Genomic DNA, 19,761 nt, shown 5'->3' with positions numbered 1-19,761 from the left:
TTCCCTTTTCACCTTGGAAACCACAAGTATCCCCGCAGTTCTCCTTACCTGGCTGTCTCAGCCCAGATGAACTCCTCTCTCACTCTGGGAGGTACCTGGGACCTCTGCTCTCCACTGACCCCCCAGAGAAGCTGCTGAGGTTGGTGCTGCCCTAACCTCGGCTGGGCCCACACTCACCTTCTTATTCAACACCCTCTCCGAGACTGACTGTGGAGCCTGAGGCTCTGCCGGGGGTGGGGGTGGGGGGGGTGGCTGCCCTCCACTATCCCTTTGTCTTCTCCATCCTCTGCTGTCGGGACACAGGAGACCCAGCAGGGACCTCCCTCTGTCAGCTGTTAACTCTCCAAAGCTCACATGTAAACAAACAAAGCTCCACCCTAACCCACACCCCTCTGCCACCCCAGCTGGTGCCAGTTTTAGCTTTATTTTGCTTTTGTTCTCAGTATCTCCAGGTGCAGTTTCCCAGGAGTCCTCAGTCTGTGTCCCCAGCAGTATATGGCGGGGGGGGGGGGGGGGGGGGGGCGCGTGCGGTTCAGGCGGGTACGAGAACTGTCCTTTTAAAGACTTGATGATGGTCCTAAATAAGGATCTGTCCTGTCTTCTCTGCTTTGTTGGTGATAATTGTGTGCAACACTCCACAACGCAGGTGACCCTCAGTGTGGAGAACCCTCAATGGTGCAGCAGGCTCCTCCCTCCTGCATAAGCTTCCCTGGCCAACCTCTCCTTTTGCCCCTGCTTAATCAGCTCAGTGTCTCTCTCTCCTGCCTAGGCCTTGGGGTAGGAACTCGGCACAGGGCCTGGCACTCAGAAGTGCCCCAGAAATGCTGGTTGAATGAATAAAGGAAAGAAAGAAGGAATCAGTTTGTGATGCTATTGTATGCTCCATTTTCTAAATTTATTTCTGTCTTCTCTTTGTGTATTATTTCTTTGCTTGTATTCTTTTTCTCTATCAATAAGAACATAATTTATATGCTGCAGTTAATTTTTTTTAAATTAAAGCATTTAAAATGATGAATTCCTTCTAAATATAATTTGGGGGCATTGCCACATAATTTATGGCATTTGTAACCAAGACATTTGGAAAAGGCATTTTCATTTCTAAACTGAATGAGCAGTGACAAAGGAAAATTTGATTTTTGAGCATTTGTGGTCATGTTAACAAGATGCATATAATGAAGTTTGTGTATCACACTGAGGTTAGAAATGATAAGCAATTTCTGCTTCTCTATATTTATATGTATTTTTCTTTGTGGACTAAATAGATTATTGACACATCTGAACTCTTAACAACAGATAAACCCTTTTCCTTACAGTTTGATTCCTTGTATTTGTTCATTTTTCCTTTTCAATTATATGAACTATGTTCTTTTATTAAAAACATAGATATTTTACTAATATCTACTGTGACACTTCCAGTCACAACTGTATTTCTATCCAGTTTTTTTTTTTTTTTAATTCTTTTTGATTACACTGCATGGCATTTGAGATCTTAGTTACCAGACCAGTGGAAGTACAAAGTCTTAACACTGGACCGCCAAGGAAGTCCCTCCATTTTTTTTTTCTAATTAGAAATGGTTTCACTGTAAAAAATTTAGGAAGAAAGGTAAAAATAGAGGAAAAGAATCAGTCACAATTTCTCTGAGCCACTATTAGCGTTTTGTCATATTTGTCTTCTATACACGGCTTTTATACAAGTGGTAGATATAACCTACAAAATTTATACAATTTTTTTAACTTATTTATAGTTTTTATAATTGTAAAAATTATCTTCAAAGATAATTATTAATGACTGCAAATATTTTATAGTATGGCATCACTATTATTTCTAATTTAGACTTTTGAGTTGTTTTGTTTGGCAATTATTAATAAAGCACAATCTGCATTCTTGTGCATGAAGCTTCTTCTGAATTTAGAGCCTTCTTTCTTTCCTTGATTTTGAGTATACAGCATTTACTGTACATCAAGTCTGAAGCCAGAGGGACACAAAGATCTCAAGGTGACCTTCAATCTGGTCCAGAGGAAGGGGATATGAGATCCTTCAACAGACCATTGATTTAGCAGAATTAAACTGTGAAAACTAAGAATAATTCTTTATTATATCCAAAAGACTGCAGGGATTCGCACCCTCCCCAGGATAGAAGGATGTTAATTTCATATCGCTTACACCTGCAGTGGGTCCTTTTTGTTTTTGTTTTTTTAGGTGTTTTAAATGCTGGTTCTTTGTGTCTGAACTCCCCCCTCCACCATCCCCCTAAGAATAGCACTGGGACAGACTCTGGGGAGGGGGTGCAGGACCTAGGGCCTGACCTGGGCTGGGTCTGAGTCGTCTGAGGAGCCAGGTGCTTGGAATCTGAAAATAGCAGGAGGGGCAGGACCAGAAGAGGGGAAAAAAAAAAAATTAGTCCCAGATCCAGGGCTCGTGGGAGGCTCCAGCAGTCAGGGTTGAGACCAGAGGTCAGTAGGTAAGAATTCAGGGACAGGGGTTTCAGCCTGGACTGCTGAACCCCTGGAAACCCCTGGGGTGGCCCCCTTCGAGACTCTCAAGGTTCATGGTAAGGCTCTGGCACTAGGATTTTTTAAAAACAAGTTCTGTTTTCTTTTCAAATTAATTTTATTTTAGGTTGCACTGGGTCTTGGTTGCTTCGAACGGGGCGGGGGCTACTCTTCCTTGCGGTGCACAGGCTCTGGGCACACAGGCTTAGTTGCTCCCTAGCCTGTGGGATCTTCCCAGACCAGGGATCAGTACCCATGTCCCCTGTATTGGCAGGTAGACTCTTATCCACTGTACCGCGAGGGAACTCCAGGCATGAGGATTTTTAAAAGAATCCTTCCCCCTCCCTACCCCAGATGATTCTCCTTTGCAGTCACAGGAGAACTGCTGCTCCTTCCTCCCCTTCCCAATTCTGGTGGATCCAGCTGGTTAGGTTAAAGTGGCCAAGTGATTATTTGAATTTTCCTTTAAAAGTAATTTTGTTTTGGACTCTTCATGTTCACTGTAGCAAATCATGAAATCAGAGAAGAGTATGAAGCAGAAAACAGACGTTTTACATTTTTTTTCCAACCAGCAACAGTCTAACATCAGTTAGACTGATGTGCGCTTTTCAGTCTCTGCAGGTTTATAAACCTGTCCTGCTCCTCCTCCTTCAGCGTGTCACCTACTGAGGAAGTTGGGTTATTCTTCAGTCTCTTGAAGTGTTGTCCCTTTTACTGTATATGCTGGGCCAAATAAGAGGCCACAGGGACCCAGAGATCTCACAAGGACCTCCAGGGACCTTCAGTCCAGTCATTTTTTCTTTTTAATTTTGGCTGATCTCGGTCTTCGCTGTGGCACGCAGGCCTCTCCTGTTGCCACGCGCGGGCTTCTTGTGTTACAGGGCACAGGCTCCAGGGTGCACTGGAGCACACGGGCTTAGCTGCCCCGAAACATGTGGGATCTAAGTCCCCCGACCGGTGATCCTCTGCATTGGAAGGTGAAGTCGCTCAGTCATGTCCGACTCTTTGCAAGTCCATGGATTGTAGCCTGCCTGCCAGGCTCCTCTGTCCATGGAATTGTCCAGGCAAGGATACTGGAGTGGGTTGCCATTTCCTTCTCCAGGGGATCTTCCCGACCCAGGGATCGAACCTGGGTCTCCCACACTGCAGGCAGACTCTTTACCATCTGAGCCACCAGGGAAGCTCTTGGAAGGTAGATTCTTAACCACTAGACCACCAGCGAAGTCACCAGTCGAGTCACCTCAAGAGGCCTTCTGCTTGGATCGATCCCAGGGACCTTTTTTTCCCTTTTGTTTTCTTTTTTTTTTTTTAATCTATTTTTTTGTTTTTCCTGGAGATTAATCTGTTGATCTTGTGGTTATGGCTCAGGTTTTCTTTGTTTCACACAGTTTTCTAAGTTTTGCAAGGAATTTACGAGGACGCTGTTACTCCCCTTTTGGCCACTTCCCCACATCTCCTTCCCCAATAAACCCCAAGAAAAGTCCACCTTTCTCCTTTCATCGTCAAGTCTGTAGCTGTGGACAAGCATCTGCACCCATGCGGTACAGCCATAACCTGGGGGCAGCCTCTCCCTTTCCATCCTAAGCATGAGTCACTGGCCCTCAGGCCACCGGACTCCTCCCCAACCACTGCATCCGGCAGCTCGGGTGCGAGGGGCGGGTTCCTCCGTGCTTAGCCTTGTCACTGCTGCTTCAGCAGGGTTTCGAGCACGGGGCCAAATGCTGCCCAGACCCTCCAGGCCGACCTCAGGTGAACTCGGGGATGACGGGGTGCAGCCCGGGCTGGGGGAGCCAGTGTGTGACAGAGCCCCACGGGCCGGGAGTCGCTGCCCATCACAGCCTCCTCTGGCCGCGATCGCGCTGGTCACAGCCCCGCGGTCTTCTCAGTGGTTTAGAGCTGGCCGTGTCGGGTTTTGTCTTTCAGTTTTCAAAACAGAGGCGAACACTCTGTGCCATGAAACCCCAGAGCCGGGGGTGGGGTTCAGATGCCAGTGCGAAACGTCCCATCACCTTGGAAACCCACTCCCGGTCAGCTTCAAGCCAGTTGCGCCAGAGCCCCCCCATAAGGAGACAGGCAATGTGTCTTTAAGTAGCACAGCAAACACTGCAGGGAGGTCAACACTGCTCAGGCCCAGCCTTGTGGCCCAAAGACCCCAAGAGGCACCCAGACCTCCCTGCTGGGCAGGACCCAAGGATGGGAAAGGGCAGCAGGAGGCCCTGAAGCTCCACAGGGATAAAGGGCAGGGTTTCAGGCAAAGGCCACTGACATGGACCAAAGGCCTCTGAGACCCCTCCCTCCACAGTGACCCAGGCCCCAGTCAAGAGTGATTAATAAAATCAGGAGCCTGGGGGGCGCTCTGGACTGAAGGGACACATTGGCCCTTGCCCACCAGGAGGCGCTCTGCTCCAGAAACAGTCCAGCTGAGAAGGCTCAACACAAGAGGTGGGGGGGAGGGGGTGTCCTTGTCCTCTGCTCCCCACCACACCCTGTTCTCCCTGCTCCATCCCCCTCCCCGGTGCTGGGGGGCAAGGAGCGTTGTCATGGTCTGAACTGTGTTCCCCAAATCCACAGGCTGCAGTCCTAACTCCCAGTACCTCCCAACGGGACTGTGTTTGGAATAGGGTCTCTAAAGAGGTCATTAAGTTAATATGAGCTCACTGGGGTGGGCCCTAAGCCAATAGGACTGGTGTCCTTACAGGAGGCAGGACTGGGACATAGTGACACCCAGAGAGGGACCAGTGAGGACACGAGGGGAAAGCAGTACCTGCAGGCACATGAGACAGGCCTCAGAGGAGACCAGCACCTTGACCTTGGACTTCTGGGCTCTATGAGGAATTACATCTCTGTTGTATAAGCCCCCCAAGTTCGTGTTAGTTTTTTTTTCTTGGCGGCACCTAAGTTCCCCAACCAGGGATCACACCCATGCCCTCTGCAGCAGAAATGTGGAGTCTTAACCACTGGACCACCAGACAAGTCCCCAGTTGGTGGCATTTTGTATGTCACCCTAGGAAACTCACACAGTGGGGAGGGGGTCAAAGAGAGGAGGAGGGGTCCAGGCTGTGCCCACATCCCTCCACCCAGGCTCTTGGAAGCTCATTTTCTCCACCTTTGGGAGACCCAGAGATGACGTGAGCACCCATTTGTCCCTGGAAGAATCAGTTGTTCAAAATGGTATCACGAATTTCCCCAGAATTGGGACCTAAACACATGTTCAACCAATGCCAGAGACACCCGCCTGTACACTGGTTGTCTCATGGTCTCAACCACAAGGAAGCTGGGGAACCCCCTGCAGGCACCCACTTTGAGAACCCCCAGGTCGTGGGGCTACCACGCTGTCACCTCTGATCGATCCCATCAGCAGGGGCTGAGGTGACCGAGGGAAGAACCGGTGCTGTCTCTCCACTGAGCTGGCACTGACAGCCTGCTGGTGACCCCAGCACAGAACTGAACCCTAACCCACAGTCTTTCCTTCAAGGGGTCAGGGAGGGGACTATGCTATGGGGTGGGGGCGGGACGAAGGCTGGTGGTGGGAGCAGAGGGGATCCCCGTACCTTCCCCATCCCGCCCAACCCCGCCATGCCCGCTCCGGGCGCCCCGGGGCAGACACACACACAGCCAGTCTCGCATACGCCCTTACCTTGCCACCTCCTGGCTGGTGCTTCAGGTTTTCCGTGGAGCCGATTTTGGACTTGACGTTCTTCAGGTCTGGCATGGGCCCGGGAGCGGCCTGCAGGCGGCTCTTGGCTGCAGACGGCGACTTGGGGGGAGTGCGGACCACCGCCACCTTCTTGGGCTCCCGGGTGGGCGGGGTCGGCAGGGAGGGTGTGCGGGAGCGGCTGCCCGGAGTGCCTGGGGAGCCGGGGCTGCTGTAGCCGCTGCGGTCCCCGGATTTCCCAGATTCACCTGGAAAGGAGGGCGGGCGTGAGGCCAGGACCCAGAGGGACGGGAGTCAGAAAAAGGGTCTCTGTCCTGCGGTCCATTCCCAGAGTCAGGGCTGGACCAGGCCGGTAGGAACAAGGTCGGAAGTTCAGTCAATCCGGCGGGAGGCTGCCCTTGCCTCCATTTCTAGAGAAATGCCCCCTCTCCCCAGCCTCATTGCTTTGGGACAAAAATATCCTGCTTCCCAGGGAACCAACAGAGTGGTCGCCAAGTACCACTCAGGACTACTTCCCAGAGGTGAGCAACTCCGCCCAGTGTCCCTGGGGTCGGGAGCGGCTCCAGCCAGCTGAGTGATCTCAGACAAGTCACTTTCCTTCTCTGAGCTCAGAGGAAATAAATATAATGCCGACTGACAGGCTGGGCAGGGATACCTTGGCCTTTGCCCTGAATAAGGGTAATGCGATGGTGGGCCAAGGTCTCATCTGTATCCACTGGACTCTTTATTTTTTAAATTTATTTTTAGTCGGAGGGTAACTGCTTTACATTGTTGTGTTGGTTTCTGCTGAAGGGCAGCGTGAATTAGCTATAAGCATAGGAAAAAACAAAATACGTATATCCCTGCCCCACATCCCTCCCCTCCAGGTCATCACAGAGCACTGAGCTGAGCTCCCTGTGCTATAGCAGCTTCCCACTAGCTGTCTATTTCACACATGGTTCCACTGGACTCTAACCACAGGGTGAATTTTGAGCTGTTCATCAAGTTCAAGGCCCCTTCCCCGCTAGACCCCTATCCAACCTCCCAACTCCTCTCTGGTACCTGGGTTCCAGAATGGTATGCCTGCATCTTGTCCATCAGTCCCTGTCTTTCGAAACAAGCCATGCCGCTTCACAGTCGCCCTGCCCTCCCCAAGAACGCCCTCCGCGAAAAGGCGCTGCCGGGCAAATAGCAGTGAGCCTTTCCGGACACAGGGCAGAGGCCACGCCCTCCAGGAAGGCTGCGGACGCCGCCCCTCTCCCAGCTGACCAGCCCTGGGCTCCTAACACGTGTCTCTCCCTGCACTCTTCAACCCCCCGTCACACTTCCTGGTTGGCTATTCTGTCTGCCTCTTGGATTCGTGTTTCACCAAATGTGGTCCAGGCACTCCTGCTTCGGGATCTCGAGAGCCGCCAAGGTGGCGGTGGCGGTGGCGGTGGCGGTGGGAGGGGGTGGGACCTGTAAGATACAGATTCCGGGGCCCCGTCTAGGCCGGATAGGATAGAATCTCTAGGGGCAGGGACTGCAAAACTGGTGCTTCCCTTTCTCCCAGGGATTCTAAAGCAGACTCCTGATTCTTGATTCTTGAGCAGGATTCTTGAGTCTGAGAGCCACTGGACTGGACGCTGTGCCCAAGTGGCGGCCTCACTCCCCTCCATTTCTGAGGGGCGGCCGATGCCCCCCACCACCCAGGAACCATGTGTACCAAACGGGAACCTGCTGGGCCCCAAGCAGGAGAAAGGGCAGCTCTCTGCAGGAAGCAATGTCTTCTCTTGTCAAGGAGAGGATGAGCACGAGGTTCTTGGTTGAATCTCTATGTCTGTTGGAAACTCCTCAAGGAGTCAAGCTCTGCAGCAAGAGGACAAGTAAAGCCTCCAGGCTCAGAGCCCCCTGCCCTCTGCCCCCTGGCACACAGGCTGCCTGGTAGACCGGGTGGTTCCCCACCCTTTCTGTGCCACTGAACTACAGAGTGACCTCAGGCAAGTCCCTCGACCTCCTTCCCTAAGCCTGTGTGCTCATCTGGAGAACGGCGCCAGCGGCCAGAGCCCACAGGACAGGATCCCCACCACTCGCCAATGCAGCTTCCCCCTAACCTGATTAGGGCCGGTCCTAACTCCAGCACCCGCATCAGCTCAAGGCACCTGCTCCCCTGGCCCCACCCAGAGCCCCCGGCTGATGCCAAGAACACGCAGGATTAGGATCAGGATTGCCCATTGGACAGACACATCTGCACAAACCACTCGAGAAGAGGAGCAGGCATTCTGCCTGTTCCAACTTCAGGAATCCTACATTTCAAAAGCAGGTCCTCCCGGCTCTAACCCCCTACCCCCCACCCGCCTCCCCCCCCAGCCAACCAACAAGCTGCACGTGCAAAAGGCATGACCCCAGCTGGGCGAGGCAGGCTCAGAATTACCTCTCTCAGATTTTGCCCCTGCAGGGGGTGGTTTTTTCTGCACTTGCATGGTTGCTTAAAAAGAAAAATCCACAGAAAGCCTCATTATCATCAAGCTTGAAAAGGCCTCAATGAGAGTTTTTGTTTTTTATGCAGCAGGTGCAGGGGGGGTGGGGGGGGGGGAAGGTGGGAATGGGGTCAGGGAGCAGGGGCACGGGCTAGCAGGAAACAAGGTCGACCTGGGGGGCCTGTCCTCTCCAGGGCCGTTAAGATCCAGAGAGAAACATGGGTTCTTGCTTCTAGTTATGACTCCAGTTGCATGAATCAACTGGCATAATGTAAAGTGAAGAAATGCAGGATCAAAATCATATATGAAATCCAGTCAGGAGTCTGTGAGTTCCCCTTGTATCATATGTACTCTATACATGAGGAAAAACCCGGGCTTCCCTGGAGGTCCAGTGGTGAACAATCCTCCTGGCCAATGCAGGGGACACGGGTTTGACCCCTGGTCCAGAAAGATCCCACGTGCCACTGAGCAAATAAGCCTGTGCTCTGCAACAAGAGAAGCCACTGCAAGGAGAAGCCCATACACAACAACAGAGTAGCCCTCACTCGCTGCAAGTAGAGAAAGTCCGAGCGCAGCAAGGAAGACCCAGTGTAGCAAAAACATAAATAAATAGTAATTAAAAAAATAAATAAACCCTATGGGAGAAAGTCAACCAATGGGCCTTAGTGAGCGGGTATCCATGCAGGCCCCACCCTACAGCAACCTCGCTAAACGCCACGGCCAAGATATGCAGGAGACCAGGACTCTGGGCAGCCACCCCTGGGGCCAAGGAGCAGCAGAGACCCTGGGGTGCTGGCCCAGGCCTCACACATAGGCCGCCTAAGACCCACAGGCCCCCTGAGTGCTGCCCTGGATCACACCCTGAGTCATGCACAGGCTAAACCCAGGTGCCTGGGACAGTCAGTCGTCAGGGCAGTGGGAAGGGTGGACTCAGCCTGGCTGTCCCCACTGGAAGCAAAATGGCTCGACTGAAGCCGTGGCTGGTACTCAGAACCCAGTGGCTTTTACTCACAGGAGCCCAGGAGAGGGGCCCAGCCTGTGAGTGCTCAGCTAAGGCCCTTAGGTTCTGTCAGAAGGTCCCTAACATCCCAGCAAGTTAGCAGGCGCTGCCTGCTATGTGAAGTCACACATAGTGTCCCACCCCTCATTAGGGGCTGAAAATCACCTCCCAGGTGGCGGGGAGCTGGGTGTCGCGGGATTTGAGAAGCTCAGAGAAGCCCCTTCTCCATCAGTTTTTAGTCAGTTATTAGTATTTTCCTCATGCTTAAAAGTCTGGTGAGACTTAGTCATGCAAACTCTCAGAGCCTCGATTTCTTCATGGTAAAAAGTGGGGATTCAATATCTAGCTCAGAAAATTAAAAGAATTAGAAAATGAATATTTGATGCTTCCTGAACCACAGGCATCAGTTGGCTACCAGAGGTTAACCGTCAGGGCCTCCGTGGCCAGCTCTCCCCATCCCCACCCGCCAACTAGGATTCCAGAGGAAGCCCTTCTCACCAGTACCTGGCGAGGTCTTCGGGGTGGGAGTGGTTTTTGCTGGAATCCGGGTGGCGTTGGCCTGGCCTTTCTGGCCTGGAGGGGCTGCTCCCCGGGGTGTGGCAATCTTCGTTCCAGGCTTACCATCCGCCCCCTGTAAACCAATGCACAGTAGAGTGTTTTTTTTTACAACTGGGAAGGGTTTCTGCCACCTGGCATCAATGCCAGCTCCACTCTACCAGCTTGACTCAAAATGAGGCTATGATTGGGGTGACGCTCTGCCAGCCAAATATAAGTGTCCCTTACCATGACAAAGATACACAAATCCACAGCCCCTCCTAAACTCCTGAGTACCACTTCCTCCTGGACGAACTGTTTATGTGAGTAACCTGCACAAGTGGAGCCAATGTATTTCATAAAAAGTCAACAGAGCTCATAGCAATGATCAGAGTCAACATCCACCAGTGTCGGCAGGCAGGACGTCTGCAGACTTCCTACACCATTCTCTGACTCTCTTAGGGGGGTTTATCTGCCTCCTGGTGGTTGGTTTCAGAGGCACGTGGAGACAGTTTGTTGAACCTGACCGAGAGTGCTAAGCCAGTCCCATCCTTCCATTCTCTCTCAAACAGGTCTCGGGGTTCAGTAACGCCTCAGGTGTGCTAAGAGCCCTTGGCGGTGAACACCAGCATCAATTAGCAGATGGGCCAAAGGTGGAGCACAGGTGCACAAGCAGGGTCAGCTGACCGGGGGCAGTGACCTTGACACACAACACAAACTCAAAAGAGAAACTGACGTGACCCGGGGACCACGAGATGGTTCAGGAGGGAGTGAGCCACTGGGACAGGTGTGGGTGCGAGGGCTGCTGTCCAACCCAAATGAGGGCAACCCGGGAGCATCCCCGAGTTACTAAAGCCGGGAACAGACCAAGGAAACCCACAGTGATTTTCAAACCAGGGTCCCCTCCCGTGCCTTACGGGATGACGGGGAGTTGAAAAGGATGGTCCTGCGCCTCCTTTCCCCTGTTCTAACCAGAGAATTTTAACTGTTTTACATGATGCTTCTAGGTGAGAGCTTATCTAAAGAAAGGTCTTTGCGACTAGAAAAGCATACTTTTGAAAACTACAGCAGAGCAGCCTGATTCTTTCCAAAGGCGGGTTCCTCTTACCTTGACTTTCATCTCCTTTGCTCCAGAATTGCCAGTTCGGGGTGTGACAGAAGAGACGTGTTTAGGAGAGGAAGATGGCTCTGGGCACACGGCAGGGCTGGAGGGTTTGATCAAAGGGTCTGAGCTACCAGGAGTGGGGCGTTTGGGGCTAAGGCAAGGCCTATTTTTCAGGGTTTTAGCGGAAGAAGGTGTGGATGGCTTAAACATAAACATAAATAAAATCAAAATAAAAGTCAGCACATGGGAGAAAGGTACAAACTGAAAAAGGACACTAACTAAAAACAAATAAGGCAGGTAATGGTTTAAAGGCATGATCTCCAAACCATGTGGATCATTCACCCTTAACAGTCCTTATCAGGAAGACCAGAAAGTGACCATGAACTTGCAGTCATTCATCAGCTAATGCATATACTACGATGCTAGCATATGACGTACATTATGAAACTTACATATGGCAGAGCTGGAGAAAATGACAGACGTGTTGGTATGTTCTTTCTCCAGCCCACTGGATCTATTTCAGCTCCGCACTTTGGAGACCACTGGTTAAAAGCTGGCTCGCACCCAGAGAGTCAATGGAGATCGCCAGAAGTATATGATTCTTAGGATGTTTCTCCAGAAAACATCTCCAGTGTGTCATGGGTCAGCAGTGCCCCTGGTTCTGCTCAATTCCAGGTGGGGAGCTCATGCTGGCCCCCTAACCCCTCTCCCTCTTCCACTGCACTGATAGAATCGTCCTTGCCAACATCAGGACTGTACCTGATTAGGCAGGTCTTAAGGATTCTGTCTGATACCACTTAGAACACACACACACACACACACACACACACACTTACTTTCTGATTAAAGTCTCAAAACTAAACTGTCTGGTAAATCTCCCCCCACCCAATATTTTTAAAATTAAGTTTTCTTGGAGTGTAGTTGCTTTGCACTGTTGTTAGTTTCTATTGTACAGCACAGTGAATCAGGTATATGTATATATATATCCCCTCTTTTTTGGATTTCCTTCCCATTTAGGTCACCACAGAGCACTGAGTAGAGATCCCTGAGCCACACAGTGAAACTGTTAGTTGCTCAGTCGTGTCCGACCCTTTGCGACCCCATGGACTGTAGCCTTCCAGGCTCCTCTGTCCACGGAATTCTCCAGGCAAGAATACTGGAGTGGGTTGCCATTTCTTTCTCCAGGGGATCTTCCTGACCCAGGGATCGAAACTGGATGTCCTACATTGCAGGCAAATTCTTTACCATCCGAGCCACCAGGGAAGCTATACAGTAGGGTTCTCATTAGTTATTTTATACATAGTATCAATAGTGTATATATGTCTATCCCAATCTCCCAAAGTCTGGTAAATCTCAGTCAGGCCACTGGTTACTCTTGAGTACGATCTACCTAATGAAGTAGCCTAGGTGGTGCAGGTGGCCAATGGGAAGGTGTCTGTGAGCTGGACGACCTCACAGAGATGAGAGTGTGTGAAGGAGGGTGGACAGCACCTTGGACTGGGGTACATGGCCCTGGTGGAGGAGGCTTCTGGGAGCGGGAAGGGCCACGCCTTCAGGAATAAAGCCAAGAGGCCAAGTCCAAAGGTGTTCCAAAGGGGGAGTCAGAGCTACAGAGGAGAGTCCTGGCCAGAGACTTGTTCATTACCGAGATTCACCACTAAGGTGGCTGAGGCTCTCTCTGCAGCCAGCCTTGGGAAGGGGTGTAAGAGGGACGAAGCAGGGGTGTGAGGGGAGCGATGCGGGCTGAGGCCCTGGGGCTGCTAGCAAGAAAAGCTGAGGGTGGGTACTGGCAAGCCAAGCCTTCCTTCCCCAGCTTCACAAGGTCCCCTCCGCTGGCATTGCTCCCTACCTGGCCAAGTGGCCTAGGTTCGTGACAGATCTGACCTCTTGCTGCGAGGCTGTGAGCAACTCCAGGGCAGGGACAGCTTAAGAATGGATGAATGAACAGAGAACAGGATTCCCCTGAATGGGCATCCCGATTGGCAAGCAGTTATTGCAACTCCCTCCCACCCTAAGTCCCTGCAGTAAGTACCCTCAGCTGCCCCACTGGGGTCCTGTGATGGCGAACCCCGACTTCCTCCAGGGCAAGCACTTTGCGCAGCCACCCTCAACACACAAGACCAAAGCCTAGGGTTTGATTCTGCGTCTGGGAACTCCATCAGTCCTCCAGGACGGATGAACACCCAGGAGTTTCAGGCAGCATAGATGGGGGGCCTCTTGGATGCCTATAAGAAAAGCAGGCCTTCATCTGGGGCCCCAGTGAGGTTTTCCTGGAAAAACATCCCTGTGCAGCTATGAGAGCTTTCTCCAAGCTGCCCCGTCATGGAGGAGAGTGCGCTAGAGCTGACAGGGAGCGTGAGAAGGACCATGCGGTCCTGGGTGCAGTTTGGGTGGTGAGCAGGCTGCTTGGTTTTCTGGTCCTTGGTGGGGGAAGATCTTAAGACTGGCTGGCAGGATTTCAGGACAGCCTCTAGGGCACCAGAGCCCACGTGTCCACTCAGCATGTAGGGTGTGTATCAGGCTTCCCTCCTCTGGCCCGCCTCAGCCCTACCCCAGCTTGGCAGCAACCAAGCCGATTTGCTCAGGACTCCCAAACATGTGATTTGTCTCCTCCTCTCCCCACACCCCCCTTTACCTCCACTGATCCTACTCCTCAGGATGTCTCTTCTCACCCCTAGTCACCAACCCCCGTCTTCATCTCTCCTTCTCAGTCTGCCTCACAGGTCCTCCCTTCTAGGGCTTTTCCAGAACCCTCCACTTTAGGTTGGATATCCCATTTTTGCTCAATACTCCCTCAGCCCCCTAAGTAAATGGTATTTTCTAGATAGATCTTAACTATATCTCTCTGTGTGTATACAGATAAAATCTTTGCTGTGCCTAGACCTGTAGTGGGAAGCATAAAATCCAAAATTCACTGCAGAAAATTCAAACATACTTTCATTTACCGTGAACGTCTTAATTCAAACAATGCTGGTACAACTATAATTAGGAGCATTCATTCATTCATTCATTAACCTGCTGACTGCCCTTCCCTGGCAGAAGTATCCAAGGATGATGCTGGCATTTTAAACGTTTGTATGAAAACGCAAAGCGCCGTGAATGACAGCTGTACCTCGGGAACCAGCGATTTACACGTGTCACATACAGAGATCAATTCAGATACAAAGAATGGCTTCTTGATGAACTTGATGGCGGCAGAGCGCTGCCATGGTTTTCTCAGCTTACCTTGGTTTTTTTGTCATCGGGTCCAGTCCCATCTTTGCCTTTACTGACCATGCGAGCTGATAAAATGCAAAATGAGAAAGCATGTTACATCCGTTAGCACAGCTCACGAGAGCCCAATGGAGGGAAAGTGGTTTCTCAGAAACTGTGCGATATGTCTTGTTCAGTTGGGCCAGTGGAAACCCGGCTGATTTCTTTCTCCTTGAATCTGTTAGGTGTCTCACTGTTAGTATCAACACAGCACACTGGGGTCGTTGCTCGCAACACCCTGACAAGAGTGGGCAGCAGGCTGGCCGAGGGCGGGGACATGCATAGGCGACGCGGAGGAAACTGTTATGTGTACACGCTGGTACAGGGGCGGTCAGGGAAGGTAGACGGCGCAGGACCACCTCTCACAGGCTCTGCCGGGGTCAGCCTCCCCCGACTGGGGCCAACCCTGCTCCAAGGAGGGGCATTTGGAAGCCCCAGGGCTAAGTGCAGGGCAGGTCAGCCAGGCTTTGGCCCCTACAGGACCCCTTGCTCATATTGTCACCCAGGGACCAGGGGGAGTGGGCCGCTTTCCCAGAACCTGCCCCGCACTCACAGGGGCTTGGGTGACCAGTCCTAGTTGGCTCTCTGGCAAGTCCAACCCACCCCTGGAGGGCCGTCTCACCACTTACAGACTCTCCCAAGGGGGACTACTGCTTGTCCTTTTCCCAGATTACCAACAAACCAGCTGCCATCAAATATCCTATAGATCGGCAGTCCTCAAACTCTTTATTTCATTGAAGATGATTTTTCCACGGACTGGGGGTGGGGAGGGGATGGTTTCAGGATGATTCAAGTACATTAGATTTATTGTGCACTTTAAATCTAATGCCACCACTGATCTGACAGGAGGTATTGATCTGTAGCCTAGAGGTTGGAGACCCCTGCCACAGATAATCTCTGGATTTTAGGACCAAACCATTGACAGATTTTGTGTTTGGAAAGCCATACCCCTTGGTGAATCCAATCCGCTTGTCTACCAACGTAACTTCTAACTCACTCTTTCCTGCTATTGGCATTCATTATTTAAAACTGATCATAGGTTTTCATCTGTGGCTTCAATATTTTATTTCCTCTGCCCTAAGGACAGTGAAAGCATCTCACTGGTTCCTGGAGACCAGATTTCTAGAGTGACCAGCACTGATGATCTAGCCCAGAGATTTTCAAACTCTGTTATGCAGCAGAATCAGTGGGAGACATTCTTGAAATACAGAATCCTGGGTTCACTCTGAGACAGTAGCTGAAGGTGGGGCCCAGGAACTTGCATTTTAATAAGAGCCCTGGGTGGACCTGATTCATATCCTTTGCCCCGATGACCATCATCATCTATATCACAACAAAAGCATCTGCTAGATCTGCATTTCCCAAATTGGGGAAATGGCTACTATGTATCCTTCTCAGAGGGTCAGAACGTACATTACAATATTTAAGGCTCTGACAAGTTCCCCACAGCAAACTCCATTTAACTTTGTTTCATCTTTTTTTCCCCCCCAAACTAGATAATGGAACTCTTTTTTCCCCCTGGACATATCTATCAACATGCAGTGGATCAGCATTCAATATAAAACAACATTTCAGGAAACACTGTTGTCATCTGTCAAGTCACAGTTACGTGTCCCATATTAGTTTGGAGTTTAGGATATTTTAAAGTAGGATTCTTTTTCGGTCTTAAATTTAGAAACACAGGTTCCTTTATCTATAACATTTCAAAGTTTTCATGACAACATTTAACAGATGTCTGCAATTAACAGTTTAAGTAGCATCAATTTCTGGGCCCCACGATTAATTCTAATATGCTACAGGATCTAAACATATGAATACAGCTGATATGTGGCCATGAGGCCTCCTCTGTCCTCCACCCGACAGGACACAGAGACCCCCACCCTTGGGAACCTCCCCTCCCATTTCTTCAGCTCCTGAAAGGCTGCTGTGGTCATGCTTCCCAGGTCTTGAGATGGGGACGGGGCTGAGATCCCTCCCTGCAATCCCAACAGGGGGACTGCCCCAGCTCTGCCAAGGGAAGAAGAAAAAGGGGTTCCTTCCACGAGGAGATTTTGTTTCTGCTCACTGTCTCTTCTGCCACAAGGCAGACAGAATAGGGTGGAGTGGTTGTTGGGCCAAAGGCTCAGCATGGGCTCTGGGTTACCTCCAATGGGGGTGTGTGTGTGTGGGTGTGTGTATGGCCTGCTGCATGTGAGGTGCTGTACACGGACACAGTCGCAGAGGACAGACATGTGTCCTCTGAGTCTCTGGGCTGGGAGGGCACACCTCAGGACCTGCTGGAAGGTGCTTGTGGGGTAGACGGAAGTGCCTTTCAAAGTAGACCTACTTGGGTTCCAAACCTGGCTCCATCACCTACTACTCAATGACTTTCAGCAAGATATTTCACCGCTTGGAGCCTCAGTTTTCCCATCTGCAAATCGGGGCTAATTATGCCCACTTGTTGGGAGGGTCGGGAGGGTCCTAGACAACCAATATGAGACACATAATGAGCCCTCCGAAGTGGGAGCAGCTGCTATGCTCTTTGTGGAGTGCAGCCCACCAGCCTCCACTGGGCGGAAGAGCCTTGCAGAGAAATCAAGGGGCCAGAGGAGTGAACGGGGCAGAAAGCAGTGGGTGCGGGTCTTGGTGACATGCGCGACGGCGGGCAAGCGTGAGAGGAACACGAGCTACCAGCGCCTGAGGGACGGGAGGTGGCCGGGAAGGTGAGCAAAGGCCCAGGTGGCTGGTTGGTGGCTGTCCCTGGGGGCCTCAGAAGCGGCAGGAGCCAAGGAGGAGCTGGAAGCTGAGTGGCAGTGCCTGCAGCCTGGGTGGCACACGAGGTCGCCAGGCGGGAGCGAAGGAGCTCAAGACACAGACCTTTGAGTTGAGGCACCCGGCTGACGGGCTTCCCTGGCAGACCAGCTGCAGGCTGCTTTCCAGAAGGTTCTGGAAGATCAGTCTCTTTTGTGTCCTCGCCCTCAGAGGGGCTCCGGGGCTCTTGCTCCTCTCCAGGGGCCCCAGGAAGTGCAGTCCCTTCCAAATCCACCTCCGAGGGGGGTCCCTGATCCTTCTGCAGGTTGGCTGTGATTTCCACGTGGAATGTGAACTCAGGGGACCCGCCGCGCCCTTCTCCCGGGGGCCCCTCGCTGGGCCCGTCGGGCTCTGGGACCCGGGTGTCTGCAGACGCTTTAGAGAGGAAATCGACAGGAAGCGGGATGGCACCCCCGGCTGGGGACCCCGGGGTTCCAGGGGCTTCTCCGGAAACTGCCTGCGGAGCTGGCCCGCCTTGGGTCGGGGAGACCTGGGAGGGCGGGGAGTCCTGGGGCGAGGACTCATCAATGTCCCGGTCTTCATCCACCTCCTCACCCCCCTGCCTCTCTTTGCTCTGTGCCCCCTTCAGAGGCAGCCCCTCCTGGGGCAGGCCTCCCCAAAGCTGGCACTCTGGTGGCTCGGAGCCGCGGCTGCCACCCTCTGCAACCTTAGGTTCTGTCCCTGAAGACTGGCGTGTGGCCTCTCTGGGGCCTGCGAGCAGCGTGGGGGCCCCAAGCATGTCAGATGTGTGCTGGCGGGTCAGCCCTGAGTTCCCCGGCTCCACAGCCTCACCTCCATGGTGGCCCGGCTCCCCGAGGAAGCTTGCCTGGACAACCTTGGAACTCCCAGGCTCCGTCTGCTGACGTCCAGGGGAGGGGGGCTTTGGAAAGGCCAGGCCCTCCTCAGCCCGCTGCCCTGGTTTTGGTCCCCACTCCCAGTGGGGCTCCTGAGGGCCTCCTGGTGGAGGAGGCGCTTGGCAGACGGGATGATGCTGGGAAGGGCGAGAGGTCGCCAGGACGGGAGCTTCGGGCTCTTTCTCCCCCAGAGGCAGCTTGGAGACCCCAGAAGCTTCTTGGCCGTGTGCAAGCTGGACCTGAGAGCTAAGCCCATGGGCCAGAGGCCTCTCAGACGCTTCCCTCTGCTGACCCGGAACTCTCCTCTCCTCTGGGTTTGAAGAGGCAGCAGCAGCAAAAGGTTAGCAAGAGCAAGTTAAGTGTTTTAAGAGAGGGACACATGTTTGAAAGAAAAAAAGGACGTTTAAACAGCATCTCAAGCCCACCTAACAAAGGAAAAGGAGCCCACGCTCTGAGCTCACCCATGTTGCTTTTCTTTGCTCAGAACGTAACAGCTCTTGGTAAATCTGCCAACAGTTAGCTGGGTGACCATGGGTGAGCACCTCCTGTCTTTGAGCCTCAGTTTTCTTATCTGTAAAAGGGGAGCTTAGACCAAGACCCCGTCTAGTGCTGGTGTTAATCCTCTGCCTATGTTGGGTCTGGCTGGGCTCCGAGCATCCTGCCATATCCGGGGCTGCCTTAGGCTAACTCCACCAGCAGCAAAAACTTGTCCTCCTCTCCAGGGACTGTGAGCCTCCTGAAGACTCTGGCCTCTACGTGGGACCTGGATGGGGTGCAGGGAGGGTCTCCTTTCCTCTCCTTCTCTCTCTGGCCCCCCCTTTTGCCCAATAAAACCAGCAGGTACCTGTAAACCCACCCTGATAGATTTGGAAAACCCCAAATGCATCATAAGGCTCAGTCTTTACTAACTGACGTGCCATGAGACCTCTACAAACAGAAACACGGTTCAGGTTTGTCCAGATTGAGGATTATGAACAGCCTTCTGCTCGAGGTGAGGTGACCACCGTGGCAGTTAAGGTGGTCTGCACGGCACAGACGTGGCCAGCCCCGTGGGATGACTGCTTCGCCCCTGTCACACCACCTCCCGTGTGCCAGCCCGGTGGATGGGGGGCACACTTCCCTTTTTTCTGCTTCATTCATGCCGCATTTATGTGAAGTGTTAGTCGCTCAATCGTGTCTGACTTTTTGTGACCCCATGGACTGTAGCCCACCAGGCTCCTCTGTCCATGGAATTCTCCAGACAAGAATACTGGAATGGGTAGCCATTTCCTTCTCCAAGGGATCTTCCTGACCCAGGGATCAAACCTGGGTCTCCTGCATTGCAGGCAGATTCTTTACCATCTGAGCCACCAGAGAAGCCCTGCATTCACATGAATCCCTCCTTAAAATATCTGTGTATTGAGGACAGGAGATTTTTTTTCTATTGGTTCTCCTAATATCCTATATTTTTTCTAACTCCCAACTCTTCAAACATCCTACCTAGTTCCAGGACAACTTTGCAGCTCTCCTCTAAATAAACCCTGGAACTCCAAAGGATTGAGGGTCTTGGAAGAGAAAGAGACTGGATGAGGGGAGGGGTGGGAGGTGGGGAACACAGGGGTCCACACACATGGCTAACACATGATGGTCCCTCTGGTCCC

The 19,761-nt window shown here is 52.1% G+C and overlaps 1 protein-coding gene across 19 annotated transcripts in view; it reads right to left on the bottom strand.

Annotated features, from left to right (window-relative positions):
* Window positions 1-19,761, bottom strand: part of MAPT (microtubule associated protein tau) — a 120,637-nt gene that overhangs the window by 14,847 nt on the left and 86,029 nt on the right. For 6 of the 19 annotated variants that reach the window (XM_070773681.1, XM_070773683.1, XM_070773686.1 and 3 more), the window contains 6 exons: window positions 17,334-18,431; window positions 14,451-14,506; window positions 11,229-11,426; window positions 10,091-10,217; window positions 8,541-8,594; window positions 6,131-6,396 (listed from right to left, as the gene is read on the bottom strand). In XM_070773681.1, coding sequence (XP_070629782.1) covers window positions 6,131-6,396; window positions 8,541-8,594; window positions 10,091-10,217; window positions 11,229-11,426; window positions 14,451-14,506; window positions 17,334-18,431 — 1,799 coding nt within the window. The remainder of the gene's footprint in view (window positions 1-6,130; window positions 6,397-8,540; window positions 8,595-10,090; window positions 10,218-11,228; window positions 11,427-14,450; window positions 14,507-17,333; window positions 18,432-19,761) is intronic. The other 13 variants (XM_019980998.2, XM_019981001.2, XM_019980999.2 and 10 more) reach the window with 6 other exon arrangements.

Source organism: Bos indicus, chromosome 19 (assembly GCF_029378745.1).
Source record: "Bos indicus isolate NIAB-ARS_2022 breed Sahiwal x Tharparkar chromosome 19, NIAB-ARS_B.indTharparkar_mat_pri_1.0, whole genome shotgun sequence".
NCBI classification, from domain to species: Eukaryota; Metazoa; Chordata; class Mammalia; order Artiodactyla; family Bovidae; genus Bos; species Bos indicus.
Note: the sequence above shows the minus strand (reverse complement) of the source record. Positions and strands in the feature narration are given on the sequence as shown.